The sequence below is a fragment of the Erithacus rubecula genome (assembly GCF_903797595.1).
Source record: "Erithacus rubecula genome assembly, contig: scaffold_663_arrow_ctg1, whole genome shotgun sequence".
NCBI lineage: Eukaryota > Metazoa > Chordata > Aves > Passeriformes > Muscicapidae > Erithacus > Erithacus rubecula.
The window spans coordinates 12,136-31,574 of NW_027635677.1; the positions used below are offsets into that span (position 1 = coordinate 12,136).

At 69.4% G+C, this 19,439-nt stretch overlaps 6 protein-coding genes across 12 annotated transcripts; 2 read left to right on the forward strand and 4 right to left on the reverse strand.

The window, feature by feature from the left end:
* Positions 1-688: 688 nt before the first annotated feature.
* LOC306816550 (ferritin, higher subunit-like) lies at positions 689-1,971 on the reverse strand. Its single transcript, XM_079332982.1, has 4 exons — positions 1,736-1,971; positions 1,392-1,538; positions 1,198-1,323; positions 689-1,008 (listed from the first exon to the last, which is right to left on the reverse strand). The coding sequence occupies exons 1-4, from the start codon at positions 1,835-1,837 to the stop codon at positions 832-834; spliced, it is 552 nt and encodes a 183-aa protein (XP_079189108.1). The 5' UTR covers positions 1,838-1,971; the 3' UTR covers positions 689-831.
* A 1,582-nt stretch (positions 1,972-3,553) lies between these two features.
* On the reverse strand, positions 3,554-5,623 carry BAX (BCL2 associated X, apoptosis regulator). The gene is made up of 6 exons (XM_079332981.1): positions 5,434-5,623; positions 5,205-5,253; positions 4,537-4,698; positions 4,325-4,460; positions 4,149-4,253; positions 3,554-3,894 (listed from the first exon to the last, which is right to left on the reverse strand). The coding sequence occupies exons 1-6, from the start codon at positions 5,564-5,566 to the stop codon at positions 3,793-3,795; spliced, it is 687 nt and encodes a 228-aa protein (XP_079189107.1). The 5' UTR covers positions 5,567-5,623; the 3' UTR covers positions 3,554-3,792.
* A 115-nt stretch (positions 5,624-5,738) lies between these two features.
* CD37 (CD37 molecule) lies at positions 5,739-7,902 on the forward strand. 4 transcript variants are annotated; one of them, XM_079332978.1, is made up of 8 exons: positions 5,739-6,082; positions 6,291-6,363; positions 6,451-6,560; positions 6,806-6,880; positions 6,978-7,082; positions 7,159-7,347; positions 7,422-7,505; positions 7,757-7,902. In XM_079332978.1, the coding sequence occupies exons 1-8, from the start codon at positions 6,017-6,019 to the stop codon at positions 7,832-7,834; spliced, it is 780 nt and encodes a 259-aa protein (XP_079189104.1). In that variant the 5' UTR covers positions 5,739-6,016; the 3' UTR covers positions 7,835-7,902. The 4 variants fall into 4 exon arrangements, with proteins under 4 accessions (XP_079189104.1, XP_079189106.1, XP_079189105.1 ...); XM_079332977.1 differs by having other exon boundaries at positions 5,744-6,082; positions 6,451-6,575; XM_079332980.1 differs by lacking the exon at positions 6,806-6,880.
* A 158-nt stretch (positions 7,903-8,060) lies between these two features.
* Positions 8,061-10,365, forward strand: KASH5 (KASH domain containing 5). 4 transcript variants are annotated; one of them, XM_079332985.1, is made up of 13 exons: positions 8,061-8,200; positions 8,276-8,350; positions 8,467-8,647; positions 8,727-8,779; positions 8,860-8,926; positions 9,004-9,147; positions 9,225-9,342; positions 9,424-9,474; positions 9,549-9,626; positions 9,725-9,781; positions 9,866-9,925; positions 10,048-10,112; positions 10,198-10,365. In XM_079332985.1, exons 1-13 carry the CDS (start codon positions 8,188-8,190, stop codon positions 10,274-10,276), a joined length of 1,041 nt encoding a protein of 346 aa, XP_079189111.1. In that variant the 5' UTR covers positions 8,061-8,187; the 3' UTR covers positions 10,277-10,365. The 4 variants fall into 4 exon arrangements, with proteins under 4 accessions (XP_079189111.1, XP_079189109.1, XP_079189112.1 ...); XM_079332983.1 differs by having other exon boundaries at positions 8,061-8,350; XM_079332986.1 differs by having other exon boundaries at positions 8,061-8,350; positions 9,228-9,342.
* Positions 10,366-10,698: 333 nt separating this feature from the next.
* On the reverse strand, positions 10,699-13,076 carry FLT3LG (fms related receptor tyrosine kinase 3 ligand). Its single transcript, XM_079332987.1, has 8 exons — positions 12,758-13,076; positions 12,562-12,663; positions 12,245-12,298; positions 11,998-12,141; positions 11,510-11,642; positions 11,259-11,422; positions 10,941-11,013; positions 10,699-10,847 (listed from the first exon to the last, which is right to left on the reverse strand). The coding sequence occupies exons 1-7, from the start codon at positions 12,785-12,787 to the stop codon at positions 10,972-10,974; spliced, it is 669 nt and encodes a 222-aa protein (XP_079189113.1). The 5' UTR covers positions 12,788-13,076; the 3' UTR covers positions 10,699-10,847; positions 10,941-10,971.
* Positions 13,077-13,272: 196 nt separating this feature from the next.
* ALDH16A1 (aldehyde dehydrogenase 16 family member A1) lies at positions 13,273-18,970 on the reverse strand (the record flags this gene model as incomplete). The annotated part of the gene is made up of 16 exons (XM_079332972.1): positions 18,813-18,970; positions 18,415-18,517; positions 18,022-18,148; positions 17,659-17,840; positions 17,502-17,579; positions 16,787-16,974; positions 16,556-16,711; positions 15,902-16,093; positions 15,531-15,626; positions 15,322-15,458; positions 15,146-15,239; positions 14,912-14,973; positions 14,580-14,660; positions 14,049-14,466; positions 13,614-13,736; positions 13,273-13,434 (listed from the first exon to the last, which is right to left on the reverse strand). Exons 1-16 carry the CDS (start codon positions 18,906-18,908, stop codon positions 13,273-13,275), a joined length of 2,295 nt encoding a protein of 764 aa, XP_079189098.1. The 5' UTR covers positions 18,909-18,970.
* Between the last annotated feature and the right edge of the window lie 469 nt (positions 18,971-19,439).

Consider the following 19,439-nt stretch of genomic DNA (forward strand, 5'->3'; position numbering starts at 1 on the left):
CCCTTTATTGCCACCATGGAGAGCCCGGGAGGGTCCCCGGCGTTTCCCAGGGAGGGTGGGGTGGGAGGTGGGGGGTCCCAGGGGAACCCCTCTGGGAGCTGGAAGTTCCAAATGGATTCTGGGAGGGGGACCAAGCGTCACATAGGGAGGGGTCCCCAGCGGGTCTGGGGTGGGGACCCAGGGACTTCCCGGGGTGACCTGGAGCCCACTGGCTGGCCCCAGGGAGCCCTTGGGTTCCTGGGGATTATTCAGGGGGTCCCAGAGGGTTCAAGGTGGGTCCCAGGGGTCAGGGAGGATTCCCAGTGAATACTTTGGGGGCAAAGGGGGAGTCCGTCAGGGGCTGGTGGGGGGAGGTGCGGCCTCTCCCCCGGTGACGGAGCCGGTGCAGGAGCGGGACAGGCGCGGTCACTGCGGGGACACGGCCGCTGACCTTAAACCGCGCCCCTTCCCCGCCCCATGCCCATTCTCAGCAAACCACGCCCCTTGCATCCAAACCCCGCCCATGCCTTAAACCACACTCTTTTGTGTAAACCACGCCCACTTCACCCAAACCACGCCTGTGTCTTCAGTGGTCAGTGAGGGGTCACTCGGGGTGGTCACTGGGAGGTCACTTGCGGGTCACTTGCCCAGAGTGGACTCCTGCCTGCTGAAACCTGAAGGGCGCAGCATTTACCCGAGCCCGACTCTCAGACAGACCCTTTATTGGGATCATGCTGGGACAGCCCAGCAGGCAGAGCCCCCTTGCGCGGGGCGGGGGGGTTACGAGGGTCTGGGGGCCACGACGACTGGGACGACGAGGGTCCCGCCGCTACTGCTGAGGGGGGGGGCGGCTCAGCTGCGCTCCTCCAGGCTCAGACGGTCGAACAGGTACTCGCCAAGGCCGGCCGAGGCCCCCCCGGGACCAGCAGCCCCCCCGGAGAGGCGCCGCAGGTTGGTGGCGTGATCCCCCAGCGCCTTGATGGCCTTCACCTGCTCATCCAGGTAGTGGGACTCCAGGAAGTCACAGAGCTGTGGGACAAAGGGAGATCAGGCAGGACTGAGGGTCGGGGGGAGGTGAGGGACCCCCAGGAGATTCCAAGGAGCCTGGGACAGGGAGCCCCGTGGTGGTGCCAGGGCACAGGGAAAGGCAGAATTTGGGAGCGTGCTGAGGGCTCAGAGCCCTGAGGGCCGGGGGGCGGACGTCAGAGCGACACTCACGTGCGGGTCCCCGTTCTGGGCAGCCAGCCCGTGCAGGTCCAGCAGCGCCTGGTTCACCGAGCGCTCCAGCTGCAGCGCCGCTTCCACCGCCTCCAGCGCCGAGCCCCAGGTGTCCCGCTCCGGCTTCTGCGGGGCACGAATCGTCAGTCACCCCCCGAGACCAGCCGCCCCCCCGAACCCGCCCCGCCGCGCACCTTGATGTCCTGCAGCAGGACGCGGCCCCCGCGGCGCGTCTGGAAGCGCAGCAGCCCCTGGGCGTGCTCCCGCTCCTCCCGCGACTGCTCCAGGAAAAACCGCGCCAGCCGCGGCAGCGCCACGTCGTCCCTCTCGAAGTAAAAGCCCTGCGGGAGGGAGGAGAGGTCAGGGGGAGGCACCCAGGACCCCCCCCTCCCACACCAAATTCCTGGGATTCCACCCTCCCGAGCGGCACCGCCCCCACCGGCAACGGGTGGGGACGGGAGCGGGTTTTGGGATGCGGGAAAGGCGGGGGGAATATCCCCCCAACCCCGGGGGGGGGGGGGGTCCCGAGCCCACCCACCATGGAGAGGTAGACGTAGGAGGCGTGGAGCTCCATGTTGGCCATGCGGTTGACGGCGGCTTCGCAGTCGCGGTGGTAGTTCTGGCGAATCTGGGAGTCCATAGCGGGACGGACGGACGGATAGACGGACAGATGGATGGACGGATAGACGGCCGGGATGGACAAAGGGCCGAGAGCAGCCGGTTCCGTTCAAGCACTGTTGAAGCGAGAACGCGGCTGTGGTCGCTGGAAGCCCGGCAGGGGCTTTTATAGCCCGGCCCCGCGGGGCGGGGAAAAGGGGCGACCCCCCTCTGTCCCCTCCGCAGGGCGCGGTGGCCTCGGCCTTTGTCCCTGGTTGTCACACGGCCCCGCAGTCAGCATGACGGGGCAGATCTCGGGGGGTGGGAGTCCGACCCCACCTTTGTGTCCCCCCCCACGAGGGGGCCCCCGAGTAGCGGGGGGCGCTGCTGGGGGAGACCCCCGCTTCGCCGCTGGGTTGGGGGGCACGGGAAGCCTGGCGGCGGTTGGGGGGGAGCTGGGGGGTGTTTTTTGAGTGTCCCGCCGGGTTCTGAGGTGCCGATGGCCCGTTAATCGGAGTTTAATGGGTTATGGGGTGCGGAAGGAGCTGACTCAGCGCCGTCACCGTAAAAGAGGAACTTGGCCCCGGGGAAGCGCTGACTCCGCGTTTCCGCCGCTCCGGGACTGGGAAGACTGGGTGGAACTGGGAGCCCCTCATCCCCTGGGGGGATCCGGTTCGGCTGGAGCTCAGACGAGATTCGGGGGGAGCAGCGGCCCCGGACCCCAGTGGAGATCACCCCAAAAACCCCCCCTGGCGCTGGGTCGAGCGGTCCCATGCAGGCGAGTCCGGATGTGCGACCCCCGCCCCAACACCCCCCCCGCGGCTGTTTAGTGAACCCCGCGATCGGGACCCCCCCACATACGTTTTCAAGCCCCACTGACCCCAAACACCCCCAGTCACTTGGGGGCGGGGGGGGCGAAAGGGGAGCACAGCCCCTCCCCACTTTTCCCCCCTTAACCAGGACCCCCAATCCCCGAGATGTGGGACAAAAGAAAGGAGGAGGGGCCCTGATCCCCCCAGAAGCGGCCGCCTCCAGCCACGTGGAAAAGCGAAAGCGAAAGCGGGGCTGCCCTGCAACCCCCCAATTCCTGTGGTGTCCCCACCCTTTCCCCGTGCGCACCCCGAGACCCCCGAGGGCTGCCCGAGGTTTCTGGGGGGGCCACGCCCATGAAGCATCACGTTTGTCTTTTATTTCCATCGAAATTCCCGAGATACAAAAACCAAGGTACAAAAAAAGAGAAGAAAAAACCACTACGGAGAAAAGCTGGTGGGGGGGGAAGGAAGGGCCCACCCATTTTTTTGGGAGGGCGGGCTCCCCGTGACGTCACCCCCGAGAGCACCATGGGGGTTGGGGGGAGGGGGTCACGTCCTCCCCCCCAGGAACACGGGGGACCTCCAAAACCGGGGGGTTGAGGGGGTGTGAACGGGGGGTGTGGCCCCCCCCACCCTGAGAGCCTCCACCCCGGGAGGGGGGTATTGCACCTGGGGGGGCCCTTTCTGGGGGGTGGGGACCCCCAATAAATACTCACCCTACAGCCATGGCTGTAACCCTCCCCCCCACCCCCCCCACCTCATTTTTGGGGAGGGGGGGTCACAGAGACACCCCACCCACCTCCATGTCGGGGGAAGGAACCACAGGACCCTCCCCCCCACTCAAAGCACCACAAGTCCTGGGGTCAAACCGAAGCCAAGCACCGGGACCGGGGGGCACGGGAGGGGAAAGGGGGGTGTCCCCACCCCGATCAGCCCCAACCCGCCCCCCAAATCCCAGCTGTGGGCTCCAGATACTTATGGGAAGAGCTGGAGGGGGCCTTGGGAAGGGAGGGGAGGGTCCCCCCAGCTCAAATGCCACCCCAAATTCCAGGTGAGCGAGTCCTGTTGCTAAAAACCCCCCCGGCCCTGGAAGGCACTGGGGGTCAGCACCATCCCTGCCGGCAGGGCCAGCCCGGGGAGGGGGCCCGGGGGCACGGGCACACAGAATGTGGCCCCTCCCGAGGCTCTAGGACATCTTCCAGATGGTCAGCGAGGCCGTGAGCACACCAGCGGCGAAGATGGTGATGGTCTGCCAGGTGGGGGTCCCAAAGTGGGACAGGAGCCCTTCCTGGGGGAGGGGACACAGCAGGGGGAGGTCACCGCCTCACAGGGGGCTCCCAAACCTCCCCCGGAGCATCCAGACTCAGGGGAGTTGGGACACAGGGGAGGGTAGGCAGGATTTGGGGTAAAAGGGGGTGTTGGGGAGGGGAAACTCCCAAAAAGGGGCTTGGCCCCCTGAGGAACTGGATTTGGGGTACAAGGGGGTCTTGGGGAGGGGTCAGGGGCTCGGCCCCCCAAAGAATGGGGGGTCTGGGGTCTCACCCATCCGCCCTGAGCCTGGATCCAGGCCAGCACGTGCTCCTGGAGATATTCCATGGTCCAGCGCAGGATGGTCTGCACCAGCTCGGGCACCTTGGTGCAGAGAGCCTGCAGGGGCAGGGAGGGCTCAGAGGGGGCTCGGGGGGGGCTGGGGGGGGCCCGGGGAGCTCCACACCCACCTTCAGCACCAGCTTGCAGGCAAAGTAGAACAGGGCGACCACACGGCCCCAGTTGAAGGTGCCGTCGGCGAACATCTCCTTGGCCACACGGAAGAACAGCTTTTTGGGGGCGTCACAGCCCACCTGCTCGATCATCCTGGGGCGGGGCAGGGTGGGGACGGTCAGGGCGGGCCCGGGGGCGCCGCGGGCTCCCCCCGAGCAGCGGCCCCCACCTCTGCAGCTCCATGTTGCTGTCCAGCTCGTCGCCGATGCGGCGCAGGCACTCGCTGAGGCGCTTGGTGTCGGGGCTGCTGGGCTGGGGCTCGCCCAGCTCGGCCACGCTCAGCGCCACGGCCTGCGGGTCCCCGCAGCGCTCCACCCGGTCCCGCACGAACCTGCGAGCCGCCGACCCAGCCCGAGTCCTCCCCTGTCCCCCCCGTCCCTCTCGAGTCCCCCCTGATGTCACACCCGCACCCCATGGACCCCCCCCCTGTACCCTGTGTCCCCCTGAGATCCTTACAAGTCCCCCCACGTCTCTCAATTCCCCTTTGCACCCCGTGTCCCCCCAGTTCTACGTCCTCTCAAGCCCCCCACCCAAGTTTTGAGTCCCCCCAGATCCCCCACAAGTCCCCCATGTACCCCCAAGTTCAGGATCCTCTCAAGTCCCCCCATGTCCCCTCTGCACCCCAGTTCCCCCCCGCACCCTGTGTCCCGCCTTGTCCCCCTGCAGACTGCCAGGTCCCCCAAATCCTCAGTCCCTGGGTTCCCCCATCTTTCTCTCCTGTCCCCGAGTCCTGTCCCAGCCCCAAGCTGTCCCCGCACCCTGTGACTCACAAGTCGCCCCTTGTCCCTTCCCAGCCCCGCCCGTTCTCCCGGCGGTCCCCGCCTCCCCCCTACTCACGCCCGCAGCAAGATCGCCCCTGTCTGCATGATCTGGTCCGAGGAGGCACCTGCGGAGAGCGGGATGCTTACCGGGGAGAGCCGGCCACCGACCGGCCAAAGAACGGCCACAGACCGGCCAAAGAACGGCCACTGACGGGCCATAGACCGAACACTGACCGATCGCCGCCGCCCTCTCCTGCCCGTACAGGTCGCGCCCCTCCGCGGGTCCCGCCAAGCCCTCCACTCACCACCGCCTCCCGGGGGCGGGGCGGGCTCGCCGGAGCCGCCACCAACCCCGGCCCCGGGATCGCCGTCGCTGCCCCCTCCGCCGCCGCCGCCGCTGCCCCCGCCCCGCTGGGCCGAAGCCGCCGCCGCCGCCATCGCGCCCGAACCACGTGGTCCCGCCCGGAGTCACGTGAGACCGGCGGCGGAGGCGGCGCGGCGCGCCCTGGTCACGTGATGGAACCGAGCGGTCTGTGGGAGAGGCCGCGCTCATCGCCACGCCCCGCGCGCGCCGGCCCCGCCCCTCCCCCGTCACTCATTCCTCGGTCACACCCCTGCCCGGCCAGACCCCGCCCCGCAGTCCCCCGGCGGTGACCCCGCAATCCCGGGGTCACACCGGGGGTCACACCGGGGGTCACCGCCCCCCCTGGCCATGAGAGTCCCGGGGCGACGCCCCCGCTGCGTTTCCACCGCCCCCGGCGCCTCCCGCGGGGCCCCGGACGGGGCGGGAGGAGCGGCAGCAGGTGCGCGGGGGGAACCGGGGGCCCGGGGGGCGGTTCGGACTTGGGGTGCGCTCTGAGGCCGTGTGTGTGTGAGCCCCGCGCAGACATGAGCCCCAAAAGCTGCCTCGGCTGCACCAAGTGCTTCCTCTTCCTCCTCAACCTCTTCTTCTTCGTGAGTGGGACTGTGGGAAGGATTTGGGGGGCAGTGGGGAGAGGGGGGAGGTAAAACTTGGGAGGGCGGGGAGGAAGCGGACATCCAGCTTGGGGGGGACTCGGGGAGATGGGGGAACCTGGGGCTGAGGGGGTGCAACAATCTCCCAGTGTGTACGGGCACCGGGAGCCCCCCATTTCCTGACCTGGGCTCCCCCCGGTCCCCGCAGTTCCTGGGCATCCTCCTCCTCGCCTTCAGCTTTTGGCTCCTCTTCGACCGGCAGAGCTTCGCCGCCGTGCTGGGTAAGGGACCCCCAAAGCCTGGGGTACCCCGAGACGGGCTGCACCCCGAGCTGAGAGGCTCCCTGACCCCCCCACCGTGTCCCCCAGGGTCACCGCTGGTCAGCCTGAGGCTCTGGTCTTACGGCTTTTCTGGGGTCGGCATCGTCACCATGCTCCTGGGATTCCTAGGGTGCCTGGGGGCCCTCAAGGAGGTCAAGGTCATGCTGGGGCTGGTGAGATGGGGAGCTGGGGGGGTCGGGAGGGGTCGCGGAACTGGGAGGGGGCTGGGGTGGCTGTGCTGCAACTTCCTGGGGCAACCGCGGGGCCACGTGGTGCCACCACATCCTGTGCCCGGGGAGCAGCAGCGGGGAGCGGGGGCACCCGCCTGAGCTGCCCCCAGTGCCCGGGAGGGGCTGAGGGGGGAGGTCGGGCTGACCCCCACCTTCTCTGTTTATCCCGAAAGTATTTTGGGCTCCTGCTGCTGGTCTTCGCTGCCCAGATCACAGTGGCCATCATCGTCTACACGCAGCGAGCCACTGTGAGTGCAGGGGCAAGCCCTGGGCTGAGGGGGAGGCCCCGGGGTCGGGGAGGACCCTGGGGTCGTGGGGCAATACTGTGCTGATCCCCCTCCCCAGCTGGCTACAAAGGTGGCCACCTACGCAGAGGAGCTGATCCGGGGGTACCCAGCCCAGGGACCACCTGGGGATCCCCACGAGAGCTGGGATGCTGTCCAGCAGCAGGTGAGACCCCCCCCAAAAGAACCCCAGAGCTACCCCATGGCCACCACACTGATCCCCCGCCTCCCTCCCCCCACAGCTCGGCTGCTGTGGCTGGAAAAGACCCCAGGACTGGGACCAGCACGATGACACCACCACAGATGGGGACAGTGGGGACAGGACCATCGCCTGCTCCTGCCTCAGGGCACCCAACAGCACCCACAAGAACCCATGGATGCTCCCCCACGGCCGCTGCCCCATGGGTGCCTCCGAGGACATCTTCCCCAGGGTGAGGCACGGGAGAATCAGGGGGTCCTGGAGCTCTAGGAGGGGCTCCAAAGTGACCCCCGTTTGTCACCCCAGGGCTGCAAGGAGAGCGTCCAGACCTGGCTGGCTGGAAACCTGGTCACCATCGTGGGGGTTTGCATAGGCATCGGCCTGGGCGAGGTAGGGGGGATGCTCTGGGGCTGGGGGTCTGAGCTGCGGGTCCTGGGGGTGATGGAAAGACTGTGGGACCATACGTTGGGTGGGCAGCAGCCGGGGGGAGGCAGGGAGGGTTCAGGGTATGGTCCGTGGGGAGCCGAGGCGTTGGTGATGCAGGGTGGCCAGAAGGGTCCGTGGTGGGCGTTCGGGGTGGCAGGGAGGCGACCAGGGATCCGGGAGAGGCCGGGAAGGCTGATCCTGCTCTCTGCTCCCAGCTCTGCCTGCTGATGCTGTCGATGTTCCTGGTACGGAACCTGGACTCCCACTACGAGAAGCTGCTGCGGGGGCTCTGAGGGGGCCAGGGGGCTGTGGGGGGAAGCGCGGAGGGCTTTGTCCTTCAATAAAAGCCGTTGGGAAGAAGCGGAACCGAGACCGGACCGGGAGGGTACCGGGAGCCACGCCCCTTTTCCCGTAGCCACGCCCCCTCCCCGCTGGGCGGGAACTACTCGCGCCAGGCCCCGCCCCTCCCCTCGCCGTGAGGCGATTTCCCCCCCCTCTCCCCCCCCACCGGTTCCCCCTCAGTCCCACGACGGTGCCGGGACCCCTCAGAAACCCCCGACCCCCGGCTCTGCCCGGGGGCAACGCCGGGACCGGAGCACCCCTGAACACGAGGGCTGCAGAGGGTCCCTGCGCCCCGGGCGCTGTCATGCCCCTGCCAGGTGCGGGGACCATGAGGGAGCGGGGCGGGGGAATGAGGCGCCGGGCCCCTCCATAACCCATGTCACTCCCCTCAGCCCCTGACGAGAGCGGCTGCTCGGACGAGTTTGCCCTGGACTGCACTTTCGCTGCCTGCGACCCCGAGCGAACAGGTAGCCAAACGCCCTGGGGTCGTGGTGGCCACAGCCAAATTCTGGGGGCCTTTATGGCCCACAGGCCAAACCCCCGGGATGGTGACCACCGTCCCCGGCCCCTCGGCCCGGCGCAGGGCTGGTGCAGCCGCAGCGAGTGGTCGAGTACGTGGCAGCGATGACGGGGCACAGCGGGCAGGACGGGCGGCTGCGGGCGCTGCGGCGGGCGCTGGACCCCGCGGCCGCGGGCACGGCGCTGGACTGGGCCCGGTTCCGCGCGGCCATGGGCGCCTGGATTGCTGCGTGCCGGCAGGACGGGTCAGTGCCGGCACACGGGGCGAAACCTGGGCCCGGCTGCGGCGGTCAGGGGTGCTGACCCACGGCTCCGTGCACGCAGGGCCACGGAGGAGCAGGACGTGGCGATCGGTGACACCGGAGCGGTGCTGACGGGTGGGTGTTGGCACAGGACAAGGCAGTCAGGGTGGCCCCAATGGGGACACAAGCACAGCCCGCTGTGTCCCGTCCCACAGAGGACGACAGGCACGCGTCCCCAGCGGCCGCCCAGCGCCAGGGTGACAGCACGGACGACACCACCCCGTAAGTGCCACTGCGGGGACACCCCGCCAGCCCCAGCCGTGCTCCCGGGAGCAGCCTGGGACTGTGGGACTCCCCAGCAGCGCCGAGGCCGCGGGACTGCGGAGCCGTGCCCGGCAACTGGCGGCCCAGAACAGCAAACTGCAGCGGGATGCGGAGCAGGCTGAGGAGCTCAACGCCCTCCTGGCCGAGGAGATTGCGCAGCTTCAGGCACAGCTGCGAAGGTGCTGCCGAGGGGCTCCCTGGCACGGGGGCTGGGCCAGCATCCCGGCAATGCTGAAACGCTGTTTGCCCCTGGCAGCAGCCGGCAGGCGCTGGAGCAGGCCAGGGTGGCCACCGAAGAGCTGGACGACATGAAGGCCGTGGTGAAGGGGCTGGAGGAGGAGAACACTGAACTCCGGCGGCAGGCACGGCAAGCGGTGAGAGGCTAAGCAGAGGTGCCAGGCGGTGGCACATCTGGTGGCACTTCTGGTGTCCCCTCACGGCCATGCCCTCCCCAGGAGAAGGAGCAGCACAGCCTGTGCTCGCAGGCCGAGGGTCTGCAGGAGGAGGTGAGCCCAGCGCTGGGGGCTGCCCCAGTGGGGCAGTGCCTTGGGGAGGCCCAGCCCTGTTTCACCCCCGGCAGAACCAGCGGCTCCTCGCCGAGGGCCAGGGACTGCGGGAGCATATCCAGGCGCAGGCAGCCCGGATGGCCAGCCTGGAGGTGAGCGGTGCCACGGTGGCCATGGTGGCCAGGGCGGGCGGTGCTGGGGGCCCGTCACACCGTGACCAGGGAGTCCCTGTCCCCATCCCTCTGCCCAGGCCCAGCTCTGCCGTGGCACTGCCCTGCTCTCTGCCCGGGACACAGCCCTAACCCAGGTGAGCGCTGCCCAGTGATGCTGCCACCACCTTGGCTGTCACCAAGGCCACCCCCAGCTCTCACGTGCAGGCTCTGTCCCACAGGCAGGGCAGCGGGCGCAGGAGCTGACAGCAGCACTGGAGGAGTACGAGCGGGTGGTGCAGGTACAACCTCGGTGTGAGCCCGGACAGCGGCCACAGAGCTCCTGGGCCACAGCAAAACCCACGGTAGCCACCCTCTATGCGGGGGTCAAGGCCAAAGGGTGACAAACCCTTTGTCTCTGCAGGAATTGCGTCTGGAGACGACGCGGCTGCGACAGCAGCTGGGCCAGCTGCGGGACGCCTGGGCCATGTACGGGGGACACGAGCACGGGGGACATCCCCAGGCTGCTCCAGGCTCTTCAGCTCAGCATCCCCCCCCTCCTCCCATCCCACAGGCGCCCGTGGTGCCCGCGTGGCCAGCTGGCCATCCAGGACACGGCGGCGGCGAGCCGGGTAAGGGAGGGGCAGGGCTGACCCTGCAGGGGCCCTCAGCCACTCACCCAGGGGTTCTACCCAGGAGCCCAGGGACATGGAGGAGGAGGAAGAGAAGGAGGAGGAGGAGCAGGAGGAGGAGGAGGACACGGGGACAGCGCTATTCGGAGGAGGCCCGGCAGGGAGCAGTGAGGAGGTGGCCGAGGCGGTGGCCCCACAGGCACCGCTGTCACCGTGGGCGCCACTGTCACCGTGGGTGCCGGTGTCGCCCGGGGCTGTGGCGCTGCTGGTGCTGCTGGCCCTGCTCTACCTCCTGCCCCGCCAGTGGCCCCAGCCCCAGCTTCGCTACCAGAGCCCCCCACCCCTGTGAGACCCCCTCAGTAAAGACCAGTTGGGCGCTGCTGTGCCCACCCCCAAACGCTCGTCCCAGTTTCTCCCGAGCAGGGCCAGGGTTGGGGTCAGAGTCAGGGTGTCAACATCAGCTTTATGGGCACTGCAGGGGGCCAGGCCCCCTCATCTCTCTGTGGCTCCGGGAGATCCCAGTGTAGCCCTCTGGGGGCTTCCAGCAGGGAACTGGGGGGGTCCCCGTCTCTCACCAGTGGCTCAGGCTAGCCTGGACAGGGACAGAGAGTGAGGACCTGGCAATGCAGGGCTCTCCCCTCAGGTTATCCCCAGTGATCCCAGTATCCAGCAGCCCTCCCAGTACCTGTGTCTGCTCCCAGGTGTCACTCAGCCATTCAGGTCCCATCGTGCTCCAGTGTCGGGGGTCCCTGTGAGGGCTGGGGGGGGGCCTGAGGGGAGTGACCTCCCAGTGCTCCCCAGTGCTCCTAGTGTTCTCACTCCTCCCAGTGACCCCGAGACAGCCACCAGTGCTCCCAGTGACCCCAAGACTCCCAGCACCCACACTGTTCCCAGTGTCCCCAACACACGCAGTACCCCCCGTGCCCCCACCACCCCCGGGGTCCCTGGTAACGCCATCCCCTCCAGTGTCCCCAGTGCCCTCCAGTGCCCCGAGCGTCCCCACCTGGGCACAGGGTCTCCTCCACAGCACCCAGGCCGCCGCCGCCAGGCCCAGGGCCCCCCCAACTCCCCCCAGCAGTACCAGCCCGTGCCCGGCAGGGCTGGGGGGTCCCTGCCTGGCCCTCAGGGTCCCCTCGTGCTGCATGGCCGGACTGGTCAGCGCCGCGCCTGGGGGGACACGGGGGTCAGCAGCTGCCCTGGGGGGGGGTGACAGGGGGCTCTTGGGGGTCCCGGGGGGGGTACCTGGGGGGGTACCTGGCTGGCAGCGCAAGCGGGCGCAGCCAGGGAAGTGGGGGGGTCTCCCTCGCAGCCCCCCCAGGTGCTGCGCCAGAGTCTCCAGCAGCTGCGACACATTCACCATCTCCAGCCGGACACAGCCCTGGGGGTCCTGGGGGGATGTCACAGGAGCCCCCCCAGGGGACCCCAGACCCCTTCTGAACCACCCTGGGAAAGCCCAGAAATGCCCCAGAAATCCTGCACCACCCCTAAGACCCCCCAGAGTTACCCTGGACACCCCAGGCAGCCCGCAGACCCCTGCAGGATCCCCAAAGCTCCCAAAGAGCCCCCAGAGTAACCCTGACACTTCAGGGTACCCCCAGACCCCTGCAGGGTCCCCAGAGGCGCCAGACTCACCTTGGCCTCCCAGGACCGCCCTGTAACTGCCCACCTGGAGCCTCCCAACTCCTCCCTCCCCCTTCCAGGACCCCCACCCCCTCGGAAGCACCCCAGGGACCCCCACCCACCTGGATGTGACAGTCGGCCACAAAGTGGAGCTGGGCCAGGAGGGTCCTGAGCAAGGGGGCCAAATCCTTCCCTGCCACTGCCAACATTCGCTGCAGAGCCAGCGCCCCGAAGTGCAGCCCCCAGAGATCGGAGCAGCCACTGTCCTGGGGGGTTCGGGATTTGGGGGGACAGGTTGGGGGTATCAGGGGTGAAGGAACAGGGCGGGATTTGGGGGGCACATGTGGGATTCATGGAGTTCATACTCACTGGCTCCAGGTTGCTGGGCATTGCCACGGGGTAGTCGTGGAGCAGCCAGGGGTTCTGTGGGAGGAGCCAGGGGGTCCCCAAAAACAGCCCAGGGGGCTGAAGGTGGCGTTCAGGGGGTCCCCAACGACCCTTTTGGGGTGACGGAGTGCAGGGGAGCCCAGGGTGGGGCCTTCCCTGGGGAATGAGGGAGTTGGGGGCGTGGGGCGTCCCAGGGGAATCCTTTGGGCCTGGGGCGGATCGGGGAGGTCCCCTGAGGATCCCGGAGATCAGGGCATCCCAGGGTGTGCGGGAGGGGGTCCTGGGGGCGGGGGTCTCACCAGCTTGTTGAAGTGGGCGCTGAAGGTGCTGCTGACGGGGTTAAAGCCGAAGGAGCAGCAGCTGCTGGGGGTGGGCGCGGCCAGGAGGAGCAGGAGCGGCACCTGGGGGGGCACCGGGGGGGGCTCTGGGCGTCCCGAGGGGCTCTCACGGGGGTCCCAGAGGGGCGCAATGTGAGGAGGGGGTGTCCCTTCTTACCAAAGCAGAGCTGGGGGGGCACACGTCCATGGCGGTGCCGAGCTGGGGGCGGCACACGGGGAACTCCGCGACCCGCCCCGGGACCCCTCGGCCCGCGGCGGAGCCGCCGCCGAAAGCGAAAGCGGGACCGAGCCGGGAGGGGGCCCAGGAAACCCGAGGGGGCAGCGGGACGTCCTGAGCCGCCTCCTCCGTCCCCAGGACCCCCGGCCGCCCCCTCCTCACCCCGCGCACTCCCTCCTGCCCCCGCGAGGGCTCCGCCGCTCGGGACCCCACGGCCGCCCCGCAGCGCTCTGGGTGCGGCTGCCCCGAGCGAGGGAGGGGGCCCGGCGCGTCCGGGCACGTGCGGGGGCGGGGCACCCCAAAATATCCCCCCCACTCCAGCCCGAGAGCCCCCCGGGCTCCCCACAAACAGAGACACGGCGGCGGCTGCGGCTCCGGGTCGGAGCGGTTTTATTGGGGTGGGGGCACAGTGCGAGGTCTGAAACCCCGCGGGTTTTCGGGGGTTCTGAGGGGTCTCAGGGTCCGCCCCCCGTCAGCCAAAGGCAGTGGGGGCGAGTGCAGCGCAGCTCCAGCTCCCGCTCGGCGCCGGGTGGTGGCTCCTGTCCCGGACCCCCCAGGATCCCCACCGGGACCCCCCAAACGCGGGGGACGCTCACGGCGGAGGCCCAGTCGCAATCCTGGGGAGGCGGACACAAGAGGGGACAGCTGGGGCGATGTCCCACCTCACCCCAAATCCCCACCTCAGCAGCCGTCCCATGGCTTGGGACCCCAAAAAGTTCACGACTATCGTCCCGGTGTCACTGCCCACCCTCCTCATGCCCCCACGTCCCATTTTCCCCGCGGCCCCTCCACTCACCGCGGGTCCCCCGCAGATCCAAAGCCCGTCCGGCTGCTGTCGCGCCAGGTGATATCCGGAGCCCCGGGAATCCCCGGAGAGCACCGTCAGGGCGCCCCCCGGGAGCCCCGCGGCCACCAGAGCCTGGGGGCACAGGGGAAGGGGGCAGTGTCACCGAGGGGGCGTCCTGGGGTGATGGGTGGGGACATGGGTGCGCTGGAGGGTTTCGTGGGGCACATGGGGATCCTGGGGGACACTCCCGCGGATCGCGGGGAGGCATTTAGGGGTTCAGGGGGGCTTCGTGGGTTGCAGCGGGGGGGGTGACACAGGAGGTGACACGGGGGGTTACGGGGGGCTCACAGGTGTCACCGGGGGGAGTCACAGGGGGGTTCCCGCGGTTCCGCACCTTCCGCAGCCGCCTGTGCGGGCCTGCCGCCGCCAGGGGCGCCACCCCACCACGCAGTTGCCGAGCGCGAGCGCCGGGAGGAGGAGCCGCGGCGCCAGGGGGCGGTGCCAGCCCCAGGCCACGCCCAGCACCCCGAGCGGCCGCCGCGTCACCAGCGCCCGGCCCCCGGGCACCTCCTGCAGCGGGACAGGCCACGCCCACTCAGAGGCAACGCCCACACGCCGAACCCCCGCCTTTTGTCCTGCCCCGCCCTCCCCCGCCGGCCCCGCCCACCTGCACGGCCCCTGCACGGCCCCGCCCCGCGCTCCACGTGCGCCGCCCAGCGCAGCAGCGCCCTCTGCAGGCTCCCGTCGCTGTCGCCGCTCCCGTCGCTGTCGCCGTTGTCCTCCGGGGTCCGTGTCCCCCCCCCAGAGCCGCCGACGCCTCCCGCAACACCCGGGCTCGCGACGCCCCCGCGGCAGCCGCCCCACCTGCGCGAATCGGGGGCGTTGGGGGCACCGACCCCCCCCCCCCCTCCTCGACGGGTCCCATCGTTGGGGACACCCCCGGTGGGGTCACCCCCCACCCCCCCGCCCGTCACTCACCGCGGGGCGGCCCCGCGGGCGGCAGCCACGGCCTGAGCCAGCTCGGGGTCAGCGGGGTCATCCGTGGTCACCGGGGGGCTGGGACAGGAGACGAGGGTCAGAGGGTATTGGGGGCACCGAGACCCCTCGGAGAGAAAGAATCAGGGTCCTGTGGGAGACATGGAACCCACTAGGGAGAGAGGATGGGACCACCCGTAGGGAGAAGAACGGGGTCCTGGGGGTGTTAAACTGGGCTCCCAGTGGAGTCCTGGTCTTGGAGTTTTCGTCCTGGGACCCCCTAATTCGGGGTGTTCATCCTGGGGAGGGATCCCTGCCCCATCAGGGGGTACCTGAGCGGCTCATCCACCTTGGGGGGCTGTTCCCAGGGGGGACACCCGAACTCTCGCAGCGCCTGGAGGGAGTGTGGGGTGGCAGAGCCCATCTGTAACGACACAGGACCCCCCACCACCCTGGGGACCCCCAAAACCTGCCCCACTCCCCCCTAACCCACACGGGATCCACCCCAGGAGACTCTCCAGGTCTCCCCCAAAACCCCCGGACCCCCAGCAGAGTCCCCCTGGCACCTCATCCAGGTCGGTGTCTGCAGCCCCCCCGGTGCAGCCCCCGCTGGGGTCCAGCAGGTCCAGGGCGTTGAGCCACACCAGCCCCTGGGGCAGCCTGCAGAGGGGGCAGCGCTCAGCGCCCGGCGCTCACTCCGGGCCCGGGGCTCGGGGGGGGCTCGGGGGGGGGCGGGGGTCACCTGTCCGCCGTGTCCAAGGCCACGGTGACGTCCTGAGCCCAGACGGCGGCGGCGGCGGTTCGGGGCAGCGCCGAGGCCACGGCCACGGCTTCGCCCGGGCTGCGCACGGGCAGCAGCACCAGCAACGGCCCCGGGGCCTGACGGGGCGGGGGAAACTCAGAGGAGGCGCCCGGGCAGCCCCTCCCCAGCCCAGCCCCCAGAGCACCCACCGGCTCCCGCAGGCAGCGCAAGGTCGGGGCCGCCCCCGAGATCAGCGTGGGGGGGTAGAAACGCCGCCCCCCCTCCGGCAGCGGGGCCTGGAAAACCTGGAGAGGGAAACGGGAGATCCCCGTCAGCGGGGACCCCTCAAAGTGCCACCCAAAGCACCCCAAACTGCCCCCCGGGGACCCCCCAAACCCTCCCCACGGAACCCTGCTGTCCGGGAACCCCCAAATTTCTCCTCAGGCTCTCCCGCAGGGGACGCCAATGCCCAGGAACTCTCAGACTTGACCCCGACATCTGCAAAGCCCCGAACGCCGCATTCCCCTCCCCGCCCTCCCCAGCCCTTTGTGCCACCCCAGCGTCCCCGCAGCCCCCTCACCTGAGCCCCCTCCTCCCGCGCCTCCTGCACCAGCTCCTCGGGCGAGGGGGTCCCGGGGGCCAGCGGCCCCACCTCCGTTTTGGGGTCCAGAGGGTCTCCGATCCGCAGCCCCCCGAGCCGGGCCCGGAGCCGCCGCTCCAGCGCCGCCAGCACCGAGTCCTGGGCCAGCACCACGCAGCCCCCAGCCGGGAGCTGGGGACAGGCAGCGGGGACACCAGGGGACATCAGGGGACACGGAGCAGGGACAGCAGGGGACGCTGCAGGGACTCCCCTGAAACACTCACAAACACACCCTCCCAAAATGCCCAAAAACCTCCTGCAAAACCCCCACGCAACCCCCTGAAACCCCTCCAAAAAAAACCCCCAAACCCCTCTGAAACACCCAAAAAACCTCTAACCCCCCAGAAACCCCCCCAAAAAAATACAAGCCTCCTTAAACCTCCCCCAAAAAAACCCCAAACCCTCCTGAAACCCCCAAAAAAGTTCCCTAAACCCCCAGAAACCTCCCCAAAAAATATCAAACCCCTCTGAAACTCCCCCCCTCCCCAAAAAAAAAAAAACCAAGTGAGAAACTGCAAACCCCCCCTCAAAACCCCCCTACCAAAACACCCCAAAAAAGCCCCCCCGGGCCCCCCCGAGCCCCCCGGGCCGCACCAGAGGCGGGGGCGCGGCGGCGCTGGCGGCGATGGCGGCGGCCGCGCTGTCCACATCGGCCGAGTCCAGCACGACGGCGACCGTGCGGCCCCCCCGGGGCAGCCCCAGGCGCGGCCCCCGGCACGGCGACCCCCACAGCAGCGCGGGCAGCTCCTCCTGGGGAAGGGGCAGCGCGTGGGGGCGCGGCCGGGACCCCCGAGCGGGGGTGTCCCCGGTGTCCCCCCCACGTACCTGGGGCGCTCCGAGCGCGGTGACCGCCGCCAGAGCGGGGTGGGCGCGCAGGGCGCGGCTCAGCCCCGGGGGTCCCGTCAGAACGTTGAGCACCCCGGGAGGCAGCGCCGCCCCCTCCCCGCTGAGCTCCGCCAGCAGCAGCAGCGGCGGCGCCGCGGCCGGGGGGCACAGGACGACAGCAGTGTTCCCTGCGGGGACACCCCAAAAACCGCTGGGACACTGGGGACACCCCCAGGGACACCCAAAAACCGCTGGGACACCCCAAAAACAGCTGGGACACTGGGGACACCCCAAAAACCGCTGGGACACCCCAAAAACAGCTGGGACACTGAGGACACCCCAAAAACCGCTGGGACACCCCAAAAACAGCTGGGACACTGGGGACACCCCAAAAACCGCTGGGACACTGGGGACACCCCCAGGGACACCCCAAAAACCGCTGGAACACCCTAAAAACAGCTGGGACACTGAGGACACCCCAAAAACCGCTGGGACACCCCAAAAACAGCTGGGACACTGAGGACACCCCAAAAACCGCTGGGACCCCCACAGGTACCCCACCTGGATGCACCTTTGTCCCTTGCTCCCTGGATCACCAGCTGTCCCCAGCTGTCCCAAACTGTCCCCAATTGTCCCCAGATGTCCCACACTGTCCCCAGCTGTCCCCAATTGTCCCCAGGTGTCCCCAGCTGTCCCCAATCCCCTCTGCACTCACCCATGGCCAGCAGCGGCCCCAGTTTCCAAAGCAGCGCCGGCAGCGAGCAGGAACCCCCCAGCACCACTGCCACCACCCCTGGGGGGACACGGGGGGTCAGGCGACAGCGGGAGGGCACAGGGGACACCGTGGGGACAGCGGCCACTCACTGACTCACCCAGGGGGGTCCAGGCCTCCAGGCCGGGGGGGCCGAGCTGGGCCCCCCCCGCGGGCGCCCGCAGCAGCCGCAGCCCCAGCTCCAGGTCAGGTCCGAGTGTCCGGCAGAGCGGCCGCCCCCCGGCCAGGGCCAGCAGCGTCCCCAGCGCCACCCCGCGGCCACCGGCCAGCACGGCGGCCAGCCTGGGCACGGGGACACGGGGACATGGGGGGACATGGGGGGACACGGGGACATGGGGGGGACATGGGGGACACGGGGGACACATCACAGGGGTCTGGGGTCACCTGGGGTCACTGGGGGTGACACTGCCACAGGAGACAGAGGGAGCAGGGCAGGTCAAAGGTCACCCCAGGGGTCACTCACCGGCTCAGGCGCTGCCCCCTCTGGGACGCCCCCAGCCCCGCCCAGCCCGCGGCTGCTGCTGCGGCCGCTGCCACGGCCACGGCCACGTCCGAGCTGTCCCCGGCCGGCACCACGGCCAGCGGCCGGCCTGGGGACACACGGGGCCAGTGACAGCCAGAGTGACCCAAACCCTGGCCCCAAATACTGATCCTTGAGCCCAATGCAGGACCCTGACCCCAATCCCTGACCCCAAACCCTGGCCCCGATCCCTGAACCCAACTCCTGACCCTTAACCCCAAACCCTGACCCCGGTCTGCACCAGTGACTCCAAATCTGTGACATTGACCCCTGACCTCAGTCCTGACCCTGTCTCTGACCCCAAACCCGGATCCCAGTCCCTGTCCCCTCCCGTACCCGTGCTGGCCTCCTGGCACTCCAGGCTCTCCCGTCCTGGCGGCTTCAGCCACGTTCCGTCCACGAAGTGTCCGAGACTGCGGCCGTGGGACTCCAGCCACGTCTGGGGGGGGCGAGGGTCACCCCCGGGACCCCCCGGCCTGGGCCGACCCCCCAGCACTGCCCCATATGACCTTGGGGCCGTGGGGGGACTTTGACCCCAACACACCCCAAAGGGCCCTGGGCCCCCGCAGGACCCCCCAGTGTCCCCCATTGTTCCCTCAGGGCTCCCCAGGACACGCCCATCCCCACGGGACCCCCAAACCCATTCCCATTCCCCCCAGGGGCCCCCCAGGACCCCCAGAGCTCACTCAGGAGCCCCAGGGGGTCCCAGGGGGAGCTCCCCGATCTCACATCACCTCTCCCAGGTTGGTCCCGCCGGGGATCGGCCCCTCTTCCATTGTGGCGAAAATTTTGGGGACCGGGGGAGACCCGAGTGCCGTCAGAGCTGCCATTGCCGAAGAGAGGCCACCGAGACGAGGCGGGATGGACGGAGCGGCCCAGGAACCACCGAGACGAGCCGGAAGTGGCCAGAGCGTCCCCGGAACCATCGAGACAGGACGGAAAAGGCCAGAGCGTCCTCGGAACCATCGAGATGAGCCGGAAGTAGCCTGAGAGTCGCCGGAACCACCGAGACGAGCCGGAAGTGGCCAGAGCGTCCCGGGAACCACCGAGACAGACCGGAAGTGGCCAGAGCGTCCCCGGAACCATCGAGACGGGCCGGAAGTGGCCAGAGCGTCGCCGGAACCACCGAGATGGGCCGGAAGTGGCCAGAGCGTCGCCGGAACCACCGAGACGAGCCGGAAGTGGCCAGAGCGTCCCCGGAACCACCGAGACGAGCCGGAAGTGGCCAGAGCGTCGCCGGAACCACCGAGACTAGCCGGAAGTGGCCAGAGCGTCCCCCAGAACCATCGAGACGGGCCGGAAGTGGCCAGAGCGTCCCCGGAACAACCGAGACGGGTCGGAAGTGGCAAGAGCGTCCCCGG

Bases quoted from the DNA above. Each gene is read 5' to 3' on its own strand.
- CD37 (XM_079332977.1), top strand. From the start codon at position 6,017: ATGAGCCCCAAAAGCTGCCTCGGCTGCACCAAGTGCTTCCTCTTCCTC. The intron at 6,083-6,290 runs GTGAGTGGGACT...CGGTCCCCGCAG, and splicing joins TCCTCAACCTCTTCTTCTTC to TTCCTGGGCATCCTCCTCCT. The intron at 6,576-6,805 runs GTGAGATGGGGA...TTATCCCGAAAG, and splicing joins TCAAGGTCATGCTGGGGCTG to TATTTTGGGCTCCTGCTGCT.
- KASH5 (XM_079332983.1), top strand. From the start codon at position 8,260: ATGTCACTCCCCTCAGCCCCTGACGAGAGCGGCTGCTCGGACGAGTTT. The intron at 8,351-8,466 runs GTAGCCAAACGC...GGCCCGGCGCAG, and splicing joins CTGCGACCCCGAGCGAACAG to GGCTGGTGCAGCCGCAGCGA. The intron at 9,926-10,047 runs GTACAACCTCGG...TTGTCTCTGCAG, and splicing joins AGTACGAGCGGGTGGTGCAG to GAATTGCGTCTGGAGACGAC.
- FLT3LG (XM_079332987.1), bottom strand. From the start codon at position 12,787: ATGGACGTGTGCCCCCCCAGCTCTGCTTTG. The intron at 11,423-11,509 runs GTACCCCCCCAG...GTGTCCCCCCAG, and splicing joins CCGCTTGCGCTGCCAGCCAG to GCGCGGCGCTGACCAGTCCG. The intron at 11,014-11,258 runs GTGGGGACGCTC...GCCCCCCCCCAG, and splicing joins GGAGGAGACCCTGTGCCCAG to CCCTCACAGGGACCCCCGAC.
- BAX (XM_079332981.1), bottom strand. From the start codon at position 5,566: ATGGCGGCGGCGGCGGCTTCGGCCCAGCGGGGCGGGGGCAGCGGCGGC. The intron at 5,254-5,433 runs GTGAGTGGAGGG...CGCTCTCCGCAG, and splicing joins CCCGCCCCCGGGAGGCGGTG to GTGCCTCCTCGGACCAGATC. The intron at 4,461-4,536 runs GTGGGGGCCGCT...GCCCCGCCCCAG, and splicing joins AGCAACATGGAGCTGCAGAG to GATGATCGAGCAGGTGGGCT.
- LOC306816550 (XM_079332982.1), bottom strand. From the start codon at position 1,837: ATGGACTCCCAGATTCGCCAGAACTACCACCGCGACTGCGAAGCCGCC. The intron at 1,324-1,391 runs GTGCGCGGCGGG...CGTGCCCCGCAG, and splicing joins TCCTGCTGCAGGACATCAAG to AAGCCGGAGCGGGACACCTG. The intron at 1,009-1,197 runs GTGAGTGTCGCT...TTTGTCCCACAG, and splicing joins CCCAGAACGGGGACCCGCAC to CTCTGTGACTTCCTGGAGTC.